This window comes from Buteo buteo, chromosome 9, assembly GCF_964188355.1.
Source record: "Buteo buteo chromosome 9, bButBut1.hap1.1, whole genome shotgun sequence".
NCBI classification, from domain to species: domain Eukaryota; kingdom Metazoa; phylum Chordata; class Aves; order Accipitriformes; family Accipitridae; genus Buteo; species Buteo buteo.
Window position 1 is genome coordinate 46,595,549 of NC_134179.1, and position 20,398 is coordinate 46,615,946.

Sequence of the window (20,398 nt, forward strand, 5' to 3'; positions counted from 1 at the left end):
TTTCAGGGTATGGAATCTGGTAGTAGAAGTATTTCCTGGGTTAGCCTCAGCACATTGCATCAGATAGTTCAGCTCTGCTTGGAAACCTGTTAATACTAGGGGTAATTCCTTTGCCCTAGACAGTACACTCTAAGGGTACACCTGGGACATGCTGTAATGTTACATGTTAATTATTTACTATGAGCAGAAAGGAACTGCGCATCGTGTTCTGGGTAATAGATTTCTGGTGTTTCCTGCTGGGCTTTGTACTGTTGATATAGCAGGAGTAACAGCAAAGCCATTGCAATAATAGCAACCACACGGAAGAAAAAAAAAATTCTAGAAAAAAATTACATTAGGAAGAAATGACTGCTGAGAATTTATTTCTGGCTGGTCCCAAAGCATCATCACATCCTGAGGAATAAGCCACCAGAATAAATCTTGAATATAATGAGTAAACAATAGTAAAAAAGCATGAGAACGTTAGGTATATTTACATCCAGATGTCAGAGTGTTTGTCACGAGCTGAACTCTTGTCTTTAGAGGGTTTTCCATGAGGAAGAACAATGTCTTTCTGACCTTTCTTACCTGCCTAATGTAGAGCAAAGCTCAGCTGTGAATTTGTATGGTGAAGGGATACTCACTTAAAGGTGTGTTACACCAGCTGTATATGCTGTCACACAGTAACATGCACTTTGCCCCACTGAAGTGCCAAAAGCATTCGGCTCGGGAAGACAGCTCTGCTGTCTGTATCAAGAGTTGCTTCAACTTTGCTGTATGAACAGGAGTGTGAGTGCCTAGATAGCAAAGCTGAAACATCTTCTGTGTGGTTAGATGGGGCTGGCACTTTCAGGACCAGCCTAAGAAATTTATGACACTTGTCTGTTACCTCCAATATCTTCCCCTAATCAGCTGCCTCTCTGTCTTGCTGAACTGGAAACACAGAGTGTATTTATTGACTCCCAGCTCTCTGATCTGGTTATAAATCTCTGCCCTTTGGAGGTCACTGCCTCTCAGTTATGAGAACCTGATCTTCCTGATTCCCAGAACTGCTCTGCAGCTATTGATCTGTTGCAGTGACTTGACAAACCTGAGTAAAACATGGAGATAAAAAATCATCCAAATGTGAACTAGCTCCTTGAATTTCCTTTCTAGAAGGAAGACTGGCTGGGCAGAGGGTAGCCCAAAGAATAGTGGATAAACGTAAAATCCTTGGGAATCCAGCAGACTGAGATATTGAATAAAAGCAAGCTACTAGTCTCACTCATTAGAAACACAGTATTGCACCAGGGTACAGCCCACACCTACATTTTGCCTCCAGAAGGCATAAAGATTTCCCATAGGGAGGCACCTGATTCTCTTGGGGAATGTGCAGTGTGAAAGGGCTCCTCCACTTCAGGGTAACTCCCATCCTTGCTGTAGCCTTCGCTGAGGCCCACATGGGTGGCTGTGTCCTGGGAGGGTGCTCTCAGCTCTGCTGCCTGTGACAGGGTGCCATTCTCAGTGCTAGCGTGCCCTGTGCTACCCTGATCATGTTACCAGCTCAGCAGGTAGTAACACGCTCACTTTCCTAGCAAGCAACCTGGAAGTGCCACTGCTCAAGAGAGAGATGAAGTTCAGGGAAAAGCTAATTAAATCCATGGAGCTTGGCTCAGTGGCCAGTGTGGGAGCGTAGGCGATGTTCTCTGCAGCTGCAGAGAACTGTTCTCCTGACACCAGGTGCAGCCGGAGGTTACATATTTCATTGTGATCTTTCAGTCCTGGTTGTATGACTGGTTGTGAGGATGTCAAGGAGGTGAAATGTTCGTTTCTTGAACTCCACCACAATTCAGAAGTAAATACGCATCCCTGAACTCTCCTGATCAGCCACCCAAAGCTGCAAGCTGGTACCAAGGAGATGGGCAAAGCAAGCTCAGAAGGTAAGGGAGGAGTAGCCAGAGGCTGAACGAAGGTGCACTGGCCAAAGACATAGACCAATTTATTAATTATAGTATTTTTACACTCATAAATAGTAAAGGCAGCTTATACCAATGAAAGGGTTTTCCTTTACCCTCACTTCTGGGACACCAGAGGAAGTGTGCTTGCCAGGTAGCAGCAGGGCAAGGCAGGAGGGCCAGGAGCTGCCAGAACATCAAGTCTCTGGACTGCTCGGGGCATGCAAAGGCATCAGCAGAGTGGGCTGCTCTAGAGTATCTGGCCTCTCCTTAGGCAGGGAGAGCTGCCTTTCCTGGTCCTCATGCCCAGGGAGAAGGCTGGGAGGGCTGGCATTAGCCATGCAGGGGAAAGTCATCGGGGGAGATCAGGCTTTCAATCATTATATAGAATTTCCTCTACAGGCTACCTCATTGACAGGATTGGCAGTACTCTGTATTCAGCAGCTGGAACAGCAGTCTGAAGCAGTAGGAAACAGGCTTTCTCTGTATGGGTACAATGTACTGCTCCTTGTCTAACTGGGCACATGGCGCTGCTCATTAAAAAGTGAGGCACCTCTCAAGGAGGATGTGGTGCCCATTATAAACGTTCGCTATTGTAGAAAACCAGTCAAAGTCTAGTTAAGTTGCATGTGCTGCATTGGGCTGCAGAGATAGCTGCCTTTCCAATACATCAGGATTTCCCTCAAGCATGCAAGTATCTGTGGAGGTTAAGTCTAAATTCAGATATTAAGAACTACATATGGTTTAGGTTGCTTTCTAAGCATTTTCTTAACACACCTCCACCAGGTTCTTTTCTTGCCTCAGCTGATTTTCTAGCCAAAGCCCAGGATAGGCACACTCAAGAGCCTGACAGATCTTCAAAGGTCCTGAGGATGTTTGTTGAAGTTGTTCAGTCTGGAAAAGCCACAACTAAATTGTGTGTTGTGCCACGTACTCCAGGACTGCTCTAATCCCGGCCAGTGCCTCCAGCTACCCTGCTTAGGCAGAGTGCCTAAATACCAGATAGCCCTGGTGTGAAGTGTTAGGAGCAAGGAGGTGATAAGGCAGGAGCATGCACATACAAGACAACAAGTATTCCCCATTCCCACAAAGCAGTTCACACAGAAGGCATATGATCTGGGACCACTGTGTTGCAGCCATCCTGGGAAGAAGGCAAGACTGGCCTTGCAGAGGTGAGTCCATGTGGGTTAGAGCCATCCCTTGCTGAAAGCAGGTTATACAGAGGTTCAGTATGTGTACTGGAGGAATGGAGTCAGCAGCAGCATTGTGGCATCTTCATATCTGAAAAAAAGCCCAGTAGGACAGCATCTTCTCCCTTGCCTAAGAGAGGGACTGCAACAGGCTCGTTTGTTCCGGCTAGAGGCAGCAATTACCCAATATGCTGCTGAAGCTGCAGCTCTGCTGCTCGGAAGATGTATGCATTGCTGAGAACGAGACTCATCCTGGCAACTATGAGGGTCTTATCACAAGCACACAAGAGCCCTGTCAACTGTCAGGTGATTATCCACATGCGTACCTGAACACTGTTCCTGACCAAAGCAGGTATTCATAGTTTAGTGCCACCCTAGGCTGCCCTGGAAAAATGCTTATACTGATTGAATGCTAACCAGACATCTTATATACACAAGCAAGGGTGGCACAGTATGCTCCCAGCAATGCTAGTATGTATAGCCTTTGCTGTAAAGCTGTGGAGGGAGGCTCCCAAGGTCTGGCAGATAAGCAGCATTCTCATCCAGGTGAGAAAGAGGCACCGTGTCCTCCTCACTGACCTGCCGGTCAAACTCTGCCTTCAGACTTGGCCGCTGATTATCAGGGAAGGCCAGAGAGAACAAGGCTTCAGGCTCACACACAAACTTGTACACGTAGCGCTCTCCGGCCACCTGCAGGCAAGATAGGAGACGAATGCTGCAGGCACACAGGCACCACTAGGCAATGGTCCTCAGCAGTGGAGAAGGCTTGCAAAACCATCTGGCTGCTCTAGACCATTGCCCTGAGATGTCACAGTTGTAAACGTCTTGTGCTGTCCTCCTGCTTCTCTGCTGCTCTGGTCTCCCCTGGAACAGCTCCTGGGCAGTGGGATGCTGCCAGCTGACTCTTTGTCCAGGTAGCAACAGCATCAGCAATCCCTGACCAGTCTGTACTGTGACATAACTACACTCTCAGTTATCCTCTCCAGTGCCCTGGATCTGGAAGAGACCATCCCTACCATATAGTACCAACCCCCAGGCAGCCTTTCTCTCACCAACAAGTCTAGACTGATTGTATGTCCTTGCAGCTGCATAAATTCCAACTCTTCTGACTGCAGATATCTACAGAAAAAGAAAGCAATCATGATTCCCCTGTTTTATTTCCCATATGTTGCCTAGATTCAGCTGCTTTACGCCTTCCTCATTTAACTGCTGCAAAGAGAAGTTAAGTTATGGGGAAAGAAAGCTCAGAGTGCCTGGGTAGCTCAAGTACATTCTGTACCTGTAAGACCTCCTGTCTCAAACAAGAGAAGCATCAGTAAAGGCATAAAAACTCCATCTGTTTGCAAACTGACCTTCTGCATGATGCCTTTCTCATAATAGTAGCGAAGGGATCGACTCAGCTTGTCATAGTTCATGGCTGGACGGTTCTTTTGGATACCCCACAGCCTGGCTACCTGTAAAATAAAGCACCGAAGTGCATGAATGTTTGTGAACCCAACCAAAGGACAAAATAACATTATCCAGCTTATTATCTTTTGAGGAACAGTACCACAAGACATACATACAAACACTTACAACATTTAAATAAAAGACACAAACAATAATTATTTAGCAGCTTTTCAGCAAAAAGAGTAGAACTCAAACTGAAGCACCCTATATCAGAGAGGCATTCTCCTTGCCACTACAGAGCTCATTTTCTGTCACCACTTCTTCTCTCTCTTCAGTACTCTGAAAGCTTGACGATGCTAAAGGACTCCTTCATCCTATGCTACACTTTATCTTCAAGGATCACATTTACCAGGAGCCCAAGTATGAGGGAACACCTCCATTGAAGATCCATGTGCCCTTCTTCCTCCTACTACATGATTTTCAGCTTTGTCCATGAGACTCGGAAATCTGTTGTATGCGTATGTCAACCCACAAAAACAACTCATCTGCACTGAAAGTGCCCGTAAAGGTTGATATGTAGCAAGAACAGTGCTAAATGAGCTCTAACTGGAGCAAGATATGAACAGATATTACAGACACATCTCCCATATATTGTCAGATATCACTGGGTTTTTTGGAACATGGCAGCATTAGAAATTACACCTTATTTAATGTCATTTTGATATAAAAATATATTTAGACTAGGACATATTTTCTTCCAGATTTTAATGAAAACTTCTGCAATCAGTAGGGTTCAAAACTCCAAACTTCAGTGTCAGCCTCAAGTACAGGGCGTGATAAGACATCACAGGTCACTGCAAGCTTGAGAGTGAAGTGTCTAGGGAAGTGTAGGCAGTGGGTAATTTGGCTAACTACATTGCTGAGACTAAACTCACAAGAAGCCTTTCTTAAACCTGATATTTGTGTCACCTAACTGTTTTGAGCTCTTCTAAAAACCTTGACTTGCTGCAGGGTTTAGTGAGTACCACTGGTAGGCAGGAGCCTTCACAGGGCAGAGGAAAAGCCACTTGGGAATTTGCAGCCTCAGAAACAGTGGCTACTCCCCCTGAACCAGTAGAGAAGCTAAACGGTTTCACCTCTTCTGGCTCAATGAGCTTAAACTCCATCCCTCTACCAGTCCAGGCAATGAAGTGGGAATTAGTTGGATCGTCCAATAAAGCCACAAGAAATTGCCAGAGCTGGAGAGATCCCCGTCTCTGGTATGGAGGTCCTTCCCGGTACCCTCCAGCTTCCTGCTTGATGTCTCCTGCTGAGAAGAACAAACAAGGTGTTTCTAAGAGTAATAGCGCAAAAACAGCTGGAAAAAAAAAAAAAAGCACATTTCACAAATGTTTACCTGGAATATTTCAGTTTACTCAGAGTGGCCAATTCACCAGCAGCTCTTCCAAGAAGAGCCCTGATGAACCTCAAAATTAAGCCACTTATGCTAGAAGGCCTGCTTGCTGCTTAAAAAGCTCAAGAAATGGGATACCAAAAAGCCAGGTATGAACCACAGCTAACACACCTGCAAGAACACAGTGTAACGAACTATGTAGACAGTGGTCAAGTGGCTAGCAAAGATGCTGGATAACCCTATCTTACACCCAAACTGCGGGCCATTCTTTCTCCGACCTTCAAATTTTTCTGGAACAACACAGACATCATCAGTAAAGGACCTCATCTGCTTGTCATAGCTGCAGCCTGAAAGAGAAGGCAACATAGGCAGTCATAGACAAAGACAGGGTAGTACCAGAGTGCAATGCAATGCAGGGGAAAGATGACAGTCACTGAGTTTCTTACCTAATGTCTCCTCTGTATTTGAATGGCTTGGATAACTCTCAACATTTATGTACATGGAAGGACAGCCAGGAACATCTACAGAACAATCAACAAACTCGTTTAATTAAAAAGCACAGGGGGCAGGATGATCTTGCTCTCCAGAGGTGGATAGGTAAGTGCAGCTGTCTAACCAACATCCTCTTAGGGCCCTCCTAAAGGGTTAGTGGCAGACTTGTAACTTTTTATGTCTCAGCCATCCCACCACAACTTTGACTTCATCATGCTTTCAATCATGAATTACACTAGTAAATTTTTGTGGTACTATCACATGACGTCCTTCAGGGTAGCCAGGATAGCCAGTCAGTTCACCTATACACCACTCAGTACAAAATCTTGGACAATAGGCTAAATTTGCATGGCATCTCTCCCTCATCTTAGTTTAAAATAACTACATGCTCTGCTACTGTTTTCACAGATGAGAAGGGATTACATTTTTCCAGGGGTACTTTGATGATGTTAATGGAGAGCAGCAGCATCTGAATGTTTACTGCAGACAGTGGCTCACCAATGTCATTTCAGATGTCTAAGTCTCCCTGGCTTTTTCACATCATGTTAGGGCATTCTCACAAACAGCTGAGAAAACACAAAGGAAAAAACAGCCTGAGTTTGAAAGCAAGCAGAAAGTCTTTTCGTGATCTCTGTGCAGCATATATTGGTGCCTGGCCACTGCAATTTATATCTTCTGTACCTGGTGTTTTCTGAACCCTGCATTTTCTAAATCAAAACTATTTTCCATCCACAGCTGAAATGGAAGCTGTAACTGGGAGCTTTGGAAAGATTTACCTTACGTTTCCCTCATACTCCTGTGTATAGTCATTGCTTTCAGCAGACATTTTGCTGATGCTAAGGGCAGAAGCGTACTCTGAGCTGACTGACTGTGTGTTATTACAATCGTAAACTACTCTCACAAAAAGCATTCTTCTGGGTTTGCACATTTTCTTCCCCTGTCTGGACAGAAGGACCCAGTGAAAAGTGTAATATCAGCATAGCCACAGTGGTGGATTCTATACCCTCACAGAGGCTTTTTATTTATGTATTTATTTCTGCTAAAGGAAATAACTCAAAATGTCCATTAAAATACTAGGAAACCAGAAGTAACATTCCCTCTAGAAGAGGGAATTCTGATATCAGGGTAGCAAGTTTTTTGACGGGTCTGCTAAAAAAATAACATTTATTCCCTGTGGAAAAATAAGAGGATTACCCGATTGATCTGATATCTAGAGAGCTATTTTTGGAATTATAAACTTTTTTCCTCCCGTGATCCTCTGAAATCTCTGCTATCTGCTCTGTGTGCCCCATTTCTACGGGAAGTAGCAGGTGGAGGTTTACACTGCAAGAGACACAGAGCAGCACACTTGCACTTAGCCGAGTCAACTCAGACCCCACTCTGTGCTTACGCCTGTCCTTGGAATTGGCCAGTTCGTTGTTAGCCTCCCAAGTCTCTTCAGACTGTTTTAGTTTTAGGCTTTTAGATCTGTTTGTCAGAACAAAGCTTGTTTATCTTGCACGGTAAGCTCCAAAATGGGGCATCGGCTCTCTGTGACCTGCGGCAGCGAGTTTCCAGTGGGCTTCAGCTGCTGGTCAGAGACCTCAGCAGTGAAAGCTGACACCCACCAGCAGGGCTGGGAGAGCTGCTTCTTTGCCTCCATTTTGTGAATTAAATTCTTCTGCCTCCAGTCAGGGAAAAGGCACAGGGCCAGACAGTGTCATGAGCTGCTGCTCGGTGTTGTGCAGTGCAATCCCTGCACCCAGAGAAGCTTTCCTCTGCCAGTGCTTGAAGGTCCCCTCCTGCTGCAGGGATCAGAAACAGTTTTTCTGTGCAAGCTCCAAGATATTTGATCCCCTCCCTTCTGCTGCCATTTACGGAACATTTTCAGTATAATTTTTTCAACGCTGACCTCACTTCTCTCCCTTTCTACAACCTACCATCTCGCACATCCTCCTGAAGACAAAAAAATCCCCGTGAAACTGGGAACACTCATTTCTCCATTTCTGATAGTGAGTGGACTAATTATGAATTTTGAGAGTCTCCCCAATGGCTACTTATTCCCTTGGAAAAAAAATGCACACCTTTAATCTAGTTTGAGTGGGTTTAACATCACCTTCTAGCTCCTATTTCTTGTTAAAGCTTTCCACTATCTACCAGAAAGTCCTTCTCAGAACACAGTACGGAAAGTGAATGTCCCAGCCTTCTCTTGGATGCAGTAGACAGCCAGAACTGTTTGTTTCCTGCTACACAGCCAGTTTGCCAGACCACACATACTCCTGAAGATGAAAGCCCAAAGACCACCTGTGATGGATATTCACCCACGAGGTTGCTCACCCCGCCGCTGATGCCTGGTTTACGCAGTCAGAAAGAGCTAGTTCTGCCTACCTGAGTCATACATGTAGTCCGCCTGCTCCTGCTTGATCACCACAGCTGCCGGGTACTGACGGCTGCTGCCTGCCCGGCTTGCTTGCTCATACTGTGGGTCATGGTACTCCTGTTTGAAGCCCTGATGAGGGTACTGGAGGCAGGGCTTGGACATCTGGCGCTGGTAGGCAGTGGGGTCTTCCTGGGCCATGCCCTGGGAGGAGGGGAAGGAATGGCACATCTCCACAGGTGGCTGGTACGCAGAGCTAGAAAAGGGGAGAGGATATGGGATGGCTGCTTTCTTGGCCCTCTCATCTCAGCCCCAGTGCAGGGCTGGTTGAAGGGACAGAAAATTCCTCAGCTTCAGCCTGTTGCTAGGGCTGTAGAAGCTGCACAAATAGTTGGGGCAAGGAAGGGACCCCAATGAAAGATGTTTCCAAGGGCAGCTACACAGCCCACCATTCACAGAATCTGACAGGCTTAAGGTTATAGATGTCTTCAACCCCTAGGCAGCAGTGGTGGGTCCCAGGTACTTTGGATGGGGGCAGATCCTGTGATTGCTGGAAACTGAGCACTTTAATCTGGATGCTGCAGCCCCTCCTCCCTGAATCATTGAGGAGGGCAATCCTTCTTGCCAGTGGCTGCCTCCTCCTGGCAGTAACTCACCTGTTTTCGTTGAGGTATCCACAGCTGGATGTGGGGTGGGGTGGCCCCGCAGGGGTCAGGAAGCTCTTGTCCTGTCTAGGCAACTGTTGGACCGGTGACTGTATCGGGGTTCCTGGGTTGGGGGACTTGATTCCAACTTGTCTGGGTTGATCATAGGCACTGCGACAGTCAAACAGACATTGGAGCGTTACAGTTCTCTGAGAAGGACTTGTGGCAGCACCTGGGGAGAACGCGTCACAGGCAGACATGCTGTCCCTCTATGCAGCCACCTACGCCAGAAAACTCCCAGCATAAACTCCTTCTTTTCCATTTATTGGTTGCCCCCACGCACAATAGCAATAACCCATCAAGCAGAAAACTGGAGAAGGTGTCTGTACTGAAGAAGCCATACTATAACTCAGGCAAGTAGCTGGGACTATGGGCAATGAATGGTGTCAGGGAGCTCCCTGCAGGACAGATTTTGGAAAGCAATGGGGGGAGAGAGGCACGTGACAGATGTCAAGACTGCTCTCAGCATCAGGACAGCTGAGGAACAGCACTAGGGAGAAGAAAAAAAGAGGCAAGCCCAGATCTACTCTACACAGGTCTGAGTTATCCAGTGCAATAAATGGCAGTCTGAGCAGGCTGCCAGGAGCTGACCCACTGGTTAATTTGTATTGCAGCATGTGTGCGCTGCCCTTACCTAGCAGACAGACCAGACTGTTGTCATAACACTTCGTTGTTAAATAATGCAGTAGCACTTGATTTCCTAACAGCTCCTGTCCCTCCCCTGTGTAAGCTGTGTTACCTGGCATAAAGGCACGGCTTGCCATTGTGGTACTGGAATGGCTGCTTATGGTTGCAGGACAGTGTGGGGTCCGATGAGGGACTCTGTGGCTCCTTTTTAATCTTAGCAGGAGGACTGTGAAAAGCTACTGTGGGAGAGAAATGAAAGACCAAGTTGACACTTCTCCTGTTTATGGAGACATATTTTTATCAGCCAGTAAAAAGAGTTGAGATGCCACCACCTTGTCCTAGTTCAGCTGGCTCCGAGACAAACAAAATACCAATATGCACAACTGTTCACTGGACTTGCCTGAGCTCTGCCCTGGATTTAGTAAGGTTTGTATGATACATCAACCTTAAAAGAGCAAATCTAAGGCAGTGTTAACATGCTCTGTGATAATCCAGAGCACTTTGAAAAGGATTTAGAGTAGGTATTTCCTAAGCTGTTCAGGGCTGGAACAGTTATTTTCTGTTATGTCATAAAGCAGTAGCATGCACATACTCCATTTTTCAGGACATAAAAGCAAAGTTTTGATTCGCGTCATGCAAAATGCTCTTTCATTGACATACCTGGGAAGCATGTCTTGTGAGTAGCATTACCATGTAGCACTGCATTAAATTATCATGCACTAATATGATGACACATTGTAGATCTCCTGATAGTATTTTTTGTCCTGTAGGACAACAAATGTAAGGTTTTTGTAGACTCAGCTACAAAAGCTGAAGGTTTTCTGTGGGAATATACTATTATATGTATTGCATACTGTTACAGGCTGTCACCAGGCTAACTTGCTCACAGACAAGTAGTGTTTTCAGAAGCACCTAACCAATTTAGATAGCTAAAATACCCTTTCCAAAGGAACTGCATCAGTGTTAAAGCACAGTACAAAACAGAATTCTGACTTCTAAGTCCTTGCTTTCACTGTTCGAAAAGTGAACAGTTTTGTGTTTCAAAGTTCGAAGAGCAGCTTGCAGTCCTCTCAGTAGCCTCCCTTTGAAGTATCTAATTTCATTAGTTGTATCATGTTTATACTTCAGCACTCAGGAAAAAGACCAGGCCTTTCTACAGCATACTGTGATTCCTGGGTGGAAGGCTGCCACGCTGGCACTCAGCAGCTACCCGTAAAATTTCCAAATGCATGTTTCCCTTTGTTGAATCCCTTCTATGCTATTCCTTCTATGCATCTCTGAATGTGGGATTGGGGGAATCTCGTAACCACTCTGCTCATCCAAAACACCAGTGGCAGTCCAGGAAAAAGTAAAAACGTTCCTTTTCATTTTCAGTGCACCGGTCTCTGGTCGTGGCCTGATGCAGATGAGGAGGAATACTTCTGGGCTGGTCAGAATTTCATGAATAACAAATGTGGGTTGCAGTTTACAGCACCAGGAAGTAGGATGTGGGTATTGTTACTTCTTATGCTTAATTAAATCCAGCAGGGAGCAAAACTTCCTTCACTAGTTCCTTAGAAAAGCTTATCCTGGCTGAAGAACATGGTAAGCCTCTTCTACCTTTGCCTCTGGGTTCTGCTGCTGCTGTTAGGAGGTCACTGACACTTAGGAAGGAAAGAAAAGTAACCCCAGAAAGGTACATAGATCCAGGCTTGTTTTTCAAACAAGGGAAAGATCTGCCCTCCAAATCAAAACTGTAAGTTTTTAATAAGGGTAGCTTCAGTCCTTCGCCAGCTTACTCCCACCTCTTCAAGCTGACACGATGCTGCTTACAAAGCCTGGGATGTTCAGAGCTGTGATTACAGTTTTAAGGATGGAAAGTAACACCCTGATCTGTTAATACCCCTATTTTTGCTGAGTTTATTTCAGGACTGACCTGAACTGTATGTGCACCAACCATCCTCAAGCCAGTTCTCCCTCACATAAAGGACTAATTGTTCCTTCAGAAGAGCTGCAGCAAGCAGCTATCCAAAGGGCTGCTGCTGTCTTTCTCAGCACAGGATATTAAGGCCACTTTCTATTGCAAACATCCCTTCCCAAAATTAATTTTCTCAGCAAGAGGGGAAAAAAACCCCCCAAACCTGACTCCTTTTGTCTGCCTTCAGTTTCAGCCTACACCAGAAAAGCCCATCTTTACTCTTTACATCACACCAGCACCCAAAGGGATCCAAACAGCTTGACGGGATCAATATAAATAAATAAAACAATAAGATACCAGAGCCTCATATTGTTTCTGGCTCCTACTCCTTCTCAGAGACAACTGGTTCCCACAACCAATCCTGGGGCTGCCATCAATCATAGCAGAGGGGCCTGTTCACAAACAGCTCTTGGCACTGTCCAAACCAATGGCAGGTGTGAGTGTGCTGACCCAGCAGGCCTGCCCCACACCTGGGATGGATTCAGTATCCCAAGCATGACACTCCTGCATCTGTGCAAACACCCCAGGCCCAGGGAAGGGTCAAAAGAGAAAAGGGTCTTTCTATACATGGAGCATCATCCATTTCCCTTCTGTCTGCAGCAGCTCTTTTCAGTGTATGGAGTAAACAGATATATAGAACCCATCTAAAAATGCCAATGTGTCGGCTGAGTCTCGGGGGGGGGGAAGCTCTGTCCAGTATGCTGAACTCCACTGAAGTTTCAAGAAGTTAGACGTGCTAGGAGCAGCCAATTCTTTCCGGCCCCTAATAGCTGGAACAGGCTATCACATTACAACTGGCTTATTCATTCATTCAAAGTGAAACATGGGACCAGCCCTCTCCTCAGTTCTAGGTGAAAAAGAGGAAGAAACAAGATATATGACTCAGAGAGCAAGCCCAGCTGTGCTGCAGGGCCAAGTCCGCAGAAAGGAGGCAGACAAGAACAAACAGTAAAAGTGCTTCTTTTTTGTTTTCATGGGGAAAACTGCCCTGGGCAGAGGGGTATCAGCATAGAAAGGGCACCAAAGTTGACTGCACCAGCTTTAAATGAACACGTCTACTCTCAGTTAGGTGCCATGTATAGGCCCAGGGAACAGTGAGGCATCTTCTTGTAGCTTTGACATGTCTCTCAAAAGTCAGGCTCCAGGTTCCTGCAGCTGCTTGCAACACAGAGCTATTCAGAACAGTCTGTATTCACTTCAGGCATGTAGTCTTAGCCCAGCATCAGCTTTAAAATGAAATTGTGGCATGCTGTGAGGACCAGCTGAAGCAGGCCCAGCGTGAGAAAAGCAGAGTTGCATGGCTATTGTGTGGAAGGCTCCTATATGTACACTTGTACCTGTGCAACATTCAGCTCCTTTATAAGATGAAGTGCTTTGACTAGTTCTCAGAGCAAACATTTGTGGTACAGTCTTTACACTCCTGTGCAAACACATGCAATTTGTTCTACGCACAGTTCCCAGGAACAGAAAGCAAGGAGGCTAGCAAGCATATCTCTTCAGGGATACTGTGCCCTCATGCTGTGGCGGGCAGCAGACAGGATCTTCATCTCACAGAGGCCATGCTGGCAGCAGATGCTCAGCCAGCGGCCACGCAGGTGAGCAGAGGCCCAAAAAAGCGCTCGCAGGAGACACAGCACCCATAATTCCATGTACAGTCCAATTTCTTTTGCTTTGCAAGGAGTAATAGCACAAATTTTACCTTTGATTGTCACAGTAATGCATTTTCTCAGCTATTCAGGGGTGCCTAATTATTCACACATACACCAACTGAAATACACGTCTGTTGAAACCACCACACAAAGACACTTTTGCATTGTCCAGATGTGGACAGTTAGCCCAGGTTTTTTGTCAGTCTCACAACAATGTACAAATAAAATGAGTACTTTAGCATCAATGTCTGTGTGTCGCATTTCTGTATTTGTTTGGTTTAAGCGTATCCTGCCCTTCTGCCCTGAGATGTGTGATTGCCCCCATGCTACTTACAGTTTTCTGAATGAAAGTCAGGCACAAATTGCTCATCACTGTCTGGAACCTGAGCTGCCAGGGGAGAGAAGGGCGGGGAGGGGGGGGGCAGAAGGAGAGGGAGAGAGAGAGGAGAATTAGATTTGGCACTTTGTGTTATAATTAACAGTAAGGCAGAATTAAGTCTATGCAGAAAAGATCTGAGCTTTCTGCTGCGATGGACTTTAGTGACTAAGGATAGTTTCCCTTTAGGATTAATGAATACAGTTCTTCTTCCTGCAGATTTACCCCTTAACAGCCTGCCAGTTTCTTTCTCCCTCACCTTGGAAATAAGGACAAGAGCAAGTTCATTAGCTCAGGGTTCACAGTTTTCATTAGAAACATAACACGCAGGGCCTTTTAAGCATTTAGTGTAGGAAAAACAACTACCAACTGATAAACTTGGAAAGGCTATGCCAAAGTGATGAGCAGAACAGGAAGCATCTATGCCTTCATATACAATCTTTTCAGTAGCTCCAGAAGCAGCGGATAGCTTGGCACTAGTGGTATAGGCTAGAATTTGTAAATGAGCAGAAGGAGAACATTTCAGAAGAAAAAAATAAAATTATCCAGTAGCAGGAGAGGGAAATGGTTAATGTGCCTTGCATGTATGTGTGACTTCACAAATGGGAAATGCAAGAGGAAGTGCTGGTGTAGTCATAGAGAACCTGACAGCAAACAGCTGCTCTTTCCCCACAAATCAGTGCAGTAAAGCGTATTTCTAGGCATCTGCCCTGTGGACAGCATTGTTAGTAAAACTCCAAGAACAACAGCAAGGTCTAAGATATTTGAATATTTCAAAGATTGTCTAATAAAGATATATGAAAATCTGCAGAGGTCTCGTTTACCGTGGAACAACCTACCTCCCTAGAACAAGATGTTGCTGAATGTGGTAAGCAGTAAAATAGTTAACAACATCAGCATGTCAATGATAAGAAGCTTCACGCTTAACACCTCCTTTAGACTAACTGGTGAGGCTCATGTGTGTTTGATGCCTCTTCATAACTCAAGGGGTCATGTTTATTCTGACTTAAATGAAAGACTAGACTTCGCAAAAGCTGTAAAGCCCACATAAATATAGAGTTTCCCACAGCATCCAAAATGGACGCACTAGAAGAATCTTTCACTATGTACTTCACAGTATGTTTTATCACTTCCTGGAGTAAATACTTATTTTAAATTAAAATATCAGAATTCTTCTTTCTGTGATGCCTATGAAAGATGTAACAGTGGTTGGATGCTGGTATCTAGTGATGGCTGGCAGCTGTGCTGACCCTTATGACATCATTTGTGCAAACTCCTCATCTGCCTATACATAGCTGCCTGCCTTTTCTTATCTCCAGCTTAAATCATTCCGTTCATGGATCACCTACCACAACGTGGCCTTAGCCCATGTCTGAGTTGCATTGAAGCCACTGCAAAATATATAATAAAACAATGAAATGGCACAGTGGAAGAAAAAGAATTTTATTGTCCTCCTTCACCTACAAGTTGACTCAGCAAGGTACACAGGTGTGTCCTTGAGAGATTATTCCAACATACAAAATCAAATGTTGTAATAGTTCAAGTGCTATTATACTAAAATTCCTGTGCTGAAACAGTGTATATGTAATTAGTGCTTTTCTGATTTCACAGAGGAATCAGCTACACATAGTCTCCTCTAGCTCCTGCTTCCCTTATTTGCTGAGAAAACTTTAATTAACATCGTCCTCGCACATTCATAGAGAGAACAATTAATTCCATGTTTCCAACTGTAAATATAATTGTGCATGCTTGCCCTATTCTGCAAGATGATTTGTCCCTATCTTTCCTTTGCAAGAGCTATATAAGCAAGACAGAACACTACTCTTGGACAGCCTGCACACAGTCTCGAACATAGAGGTTTTGTTGAAGCACATCTCACAATCACCTCCTTTAGCAACAGGACACCAAAACAGGTGATCCAATCTGGCTTTCTCCCTGACAGCGACATCTGTATTCATTTACAGACACCTTTGCATTCTTCCCCACCACAGAAAGAGAAGGTGTTAAGGAAGCAGGAGACACACATCATCCTGATGTCCAGAATGCATTACTAATCAGAATTTAGTCCGTATTTTAATACACAGCTATTTTTTCTCCCTTACTCAGAGCCTAGTTCAGATATGGCCTCAGTCCACCACCTGAGCAGTCCTCTATTACCCAGAGACAGCAACTAATGTGGTAAATTCAGGTCAGACAAAGAACTAAGCTTCTGGGTGTGCCCTGGCAGAAACTGTGGGGAGAACCTTAACCATAGCACATGTGATGTTAGAATATTTTATTACTTATAACAATTAGTTTTAGGTCTCTTTTACTGCAAGGAAGGGAGAGCTTGCAGCAGATTATTTCAGGAAATCTCTCACAAACTATTGCTGGAAGAAGTGCTGCTGCTAGTACATAACAGGCAAAGCTAGAGTTTTTGCTATTGCAGAGTGGACAAAAGATTGCACTCTCTCAGCTCTAAAGCAAAGGTGATGTAGTCAAAGAAAAGGGATATGTGGAATGGAAGCCCACTAATCTCAGTCACTTGAAGCTCAGCTAGACAAGACATGCCAAAAATAAACCTTAGGGAATAACACTGCATTAACAACAGGCAGTGGATTAGAATGGAACTAGCCAAGATCTTCGCACTGCAATCACTGTTCCTTAAAATAACCTGTATGACAACAAACTGGAACTGTAAATGATAAAAGGTGGGGAACAGAAAGAAAAACCTTACGAAGTTCTTTTTATGAATTATCTTTAAAAAGCAACACTGTAATAGAAGAAATAATGGGGAACACATTGTATGAGCTGAGTTTGGATTTCACAGCCTACTGCCTTGAGGCTAGTACTGTCTATTGCATTGCTGACAATCGCTAAGAGCATTACATACTAAAAGCAACAGACCACAGAAAAGATGTGAAGCAAAGGGCATGGCTGGAGTGAGAGCACACAGCTTCACTGCTGGACAGTGATACTTGCAGACAGCTAGAGTCCTGTACTAGAAGGCTAAAGTGCAAGAAGAAAATCTAAATTTTTATATTCATTAACTACTTCATACAGTAACAACACAGATAGACATTTCCTTGTTATCCCCAAACCAGCATCTGTACTTAAAATAACTGGGATACCTAATCAGATATTTAAAGCCCAACCGCGGGCTTATTTTAGTCACTCAGACTGCATGCATCAACATGCACCTCACTATCTCCCACATCGCTTTCAAGATCTGGAGCACCTTAACCAAAGCTTTGTGACTAAGTGCATCTCTCCCCTCCTTGTAACCAGCACAGATAAACTACCTGTGCAAATTTTCTCCAAGGAAGTTTTTTTGTTTCTCTGAATGCCAAATCACTTTTATATTGGCTTGAAATTAGTTCCATACAGTTATCAATAGCCAGCTTCACATCATTGCATTCTAACAAATTCTGGTAAAAATGGTGTAGAGGGAAAGTTAAGATTTTTAGCAACAAGGCCTAGGATTTTTCAGCGTGTTTCTTTTAAGAGTCATCTGTACACAGACATTACTCTTTTACCCTGCGAAGGAAAAATCAGGTGTTAATTGACACCATTAAAAATATTCTAAGAAGCTAACAAAGAGATACCCCTATGAATGAAATCACACAAATATATATATATTGACACATATACACACACATGTATATGTGGTTTAAATTTGTCAACATTTTTCATACAGCTGATTGTTTGTTTTGAATTTATATTTCCAGTTTGCTTCCTTCCTAGGTTTGTTTCTCTTATATCATAAGTAACACCAAGAACTGTAAATAAAATAATAGCTAAATTTCTTCACTAAATGAGGCAGAGAATAAATAACATATTTCATATTTTCATTTTATTTTCTTTTTCTTCTGCATTCTTTAGGAAGGTACTCAAGTTTTCAGTGGGCTTCATCTCATGAACAAATGCTAACATATAGACATGCACAAGACATTAATGAAAACAAATATTTTCACCATTCAGGAAAATAATTTGACATACTGGTGAATTCAGAAAAACAAATGATAGTTTGCTTCAGAAGGCAACTTTTCTTGTTAAAAGTGTGGAAATGGGAGTTACTGTGGGAGAAAGTAGTTCCCCATGCATGCAGTCTACAATAATAAGCTAGAATATTAAAACATGAATTGAATTTCCCAAAGATTTCACTTGGACTCTGACTAGGTGCTATGAGCTATACAAAACAAAAATATATATCTGCCTATATTCTAAAAACATGCAATAGGGGTTGCATTATCATTTACTAATCACGTATAACAGCAGATTACCTCTTTCTATACAGTGCTATGAGACGATATGTGACCTTCCCTTCACCCCAGGGTACTTATGAATTCATCCTACAAACGCTCTGCTACTCACAAACAAATTTTAAGAGATTCTATGCAAATTCTTTAGATTAGGGAGCTAAAAATATTAACCAGCATTAAAAAGCCTAAAATTGAAAGTCTACCAGGAATCAATTCTGAGGCAAACTTATTTTATTGGCAGCTCAAGATTTTTCAAGATTTAAGAGAAACCAGTCTCAAGCATGTGTACGTATTCAGCAGATCTATCAGATGACCAGCAGTTAATACCTCTTTTTCTGCTCTGATGTAAGTTAGGTGAGTGTTTCAATCCTGGAATAGTCTCCAGGTAATTCCTCTTGCATCCTTACAATCCTCACATTCCTGAACACTGCCTGATCGATGGCATTTTAATTTCAGTTTGATGTAAACATAAAACATTTGATTCTTTTTTTCCCTTAATAATCCTGCTTCATTGTCAAATACCCTTTTGGAGGCTTAAAAAAAGAACTGTTTGACAGGACCATCCTTCACTTGTGGTTAAATTAGGGGAAATAACCCTGCTCAAAATGCCGTGCATATTTTTATATTATTATTGTTAAATATTTGTTAAGTACCTATATCACAGTAAGTACTTTTATATTTATCAAAAGTCTGTACTTGAGAATAAGTTTTAAATTGTCTAGAAAATGGACCATTTGTAGTACTGGAATTAGAACAAATTCACCATTCTGTTTAAAACTAGTTTCACTTGGAATTAACGGGACTCCCTAGGATTTGAAGTTTTCTCTTCCTTGAAGTCAAAAGGCAAAACGATTTAGACACCAAACTGAACGGTGTGTAAATTCCAGGAAGGTCCCTTCAAAAAATTATCTTAAAAAAAAAGAAAAAAAGGAAGTTAAGAGAAGCAGTTTATTCCCCAAATTAAAAGAATAGTTTATTGTTTGTTTAGGGTTAATATCAACGCTCCGGGAACCAACAAAGATAAGTGACAAATTAGCATAAAATCGAACCAGTTACAAGTAGCCTGAAACGAAAATTGTAATCAGGAAAGCGGGCCAACTGCCAAGCTCCATTCATAAGCAAATACCCAGCACAATAGTGTGATTCATGCGTCTTCGTTTACACAAGCCAGAGATTGGCAAGTCTGAAAAAAATACTTCATGTTTGGAGCTAGGCAAACAAAGCCAAGGAGCAGTACAAACACCAAAATTCAAACAACTGAAAGAGGAACAAAACGAAACAGAGCAAGGGGAAGGAGCCTACCTTCTGTCAGCCAAGTCTCCTGGAACTGGCTCAAGTCCTGGAAGAGGTCTGCGTGAGAAGCGAGAGGTCTCCTCAGCAGAGCGCTGGGCAGGGACAGCGGGATGCTCCGGCCACGGAGGTGCCGGGCGGGACGCGGAGGTGGGGGCGGAGGCGCAGGGGGAGGACCTGCTCCTTGCCCAGGAGCCTCCACCGTCCCCATCCGTCCCTCCACCCCCCCCCCGCCCCCCTTACCTTCCGAATCCTGCGCCGGCGGCAAGGCCGGCTCCCCGGGTCTCTTCCCAGCGCCCATCAGAGCTCCGCCACCGGGAGCCGCCGGGCCCGGCGGCTGCTGCGGAAGGAGCAAGATCAGCGCGGGGTCCTGGACCGGAGCGGGCCCCGGCCCAGAGCCTCCCCCCTCCCCCGCCGCCCGGCGGAGCCGCCACGCACCTGCGGGAAGGTGAACGGCACCTGCTGATCCAGGTACCCCTTCATCCCGCCGCCCGGGCGCGGGGCTACCGGCTCACGGCGGGATCCTGGGGAAGGCGCAGGGGGAGGTGGCGGCGGGCCGGACCCGGGGGCGGCCCCGGGGGGCGGCGGCCGCCACCTGCCGAGGTCAGCGGCCGCGGCGGGACAGCCCGGCCGGCGGCGGGCGGGCGGGCGGGCGGCGCGGGCGGCGCGGCTCCCCGGCCCTCCAGCAGCCCGGCAGAGGCGGCGATCGCGCCGCGGCCGCCGAAACTTGGGGAACCGAGCCCGTTGGCTCCCAGCCGGGACGAGCCCCCGCCGCCCCGGACAGCCGCCCCCGCCCCGGCGGGTCCGGGTCCCCGTCCCTC

General features: G+C 45.0%; 1 protein-coding gene across 2 annotated transcripts; it reads right to left on the minus strand.

Moving 5' to 3' along the window:
• Positions 1-1,806: 1,806 nt before the first annotated feature.
• Positions 1,807-20,126, minus strand: ETV4 (ETS variant transcription factor 4). Of its 2 annotated transcripts, none has more exons than XM_075036959.1 (12): positions 20,016-20,126; positions 19,821-19,917; positions 19,590-19,637; positions 14,005-14,058; positions 10,177-10,303; positions 9,390-9,548; positions 8,745-8,989; positions 6,332-6,406; positions 6,164-6,232; positions 5,629-5,798; positions 4,456-4,557; positions 1,807-3,793 (listed from the first exon to the last, which is right to left on the minus strand). In XM_075036959.1, the coding sequence occupies exons 1-12, from the start codon at positions 20,058-20,060 to the stop codon at positions 3,572-3,574; spliced, it is 1,413 nt and encodes a 470-aa protein (XP_074893060.1). In that variant the 5' UTR covers positions 20,061-20,126; the 3' UTR covers positions 1,807-3,571. The 2 variants fall into 2 exon arrangements, with proteins under 2 accessions (XP_074893060.1, XP_074893059.1); XM_075036958.1 differs by having other exon boundaries at positions 5,629-5,801.
• Between the last annotated feature and the right edge of the window lie 272 nt (positions 20,127-20,398).

Excerpts from the sequence above, each read along its gene's own strand:
- ETV4 (XM_075036958.1), bottom strand. The coding sequence starts at position 20,060 with ATGAAGGGGTACCTGGATCAGCAGGTGCCGTTCACCTTCCCGCAG. Across the intron at positions 8,990-9,389 it reads GGATACCTCAACGAAAACAG|CTCTGCGTACCAGCCACCTG; the intron begins GTGAGTTACTGC and ends CCCCTTTTCTAG. Across the intron at positions 6,233-6,331 it reads AAATACAGAGGAGACATTAG|GCTGCAGCTATGACAAGCAG; the intron begins GTAAGAAACTCA and ends CTTCTCTTTCAG.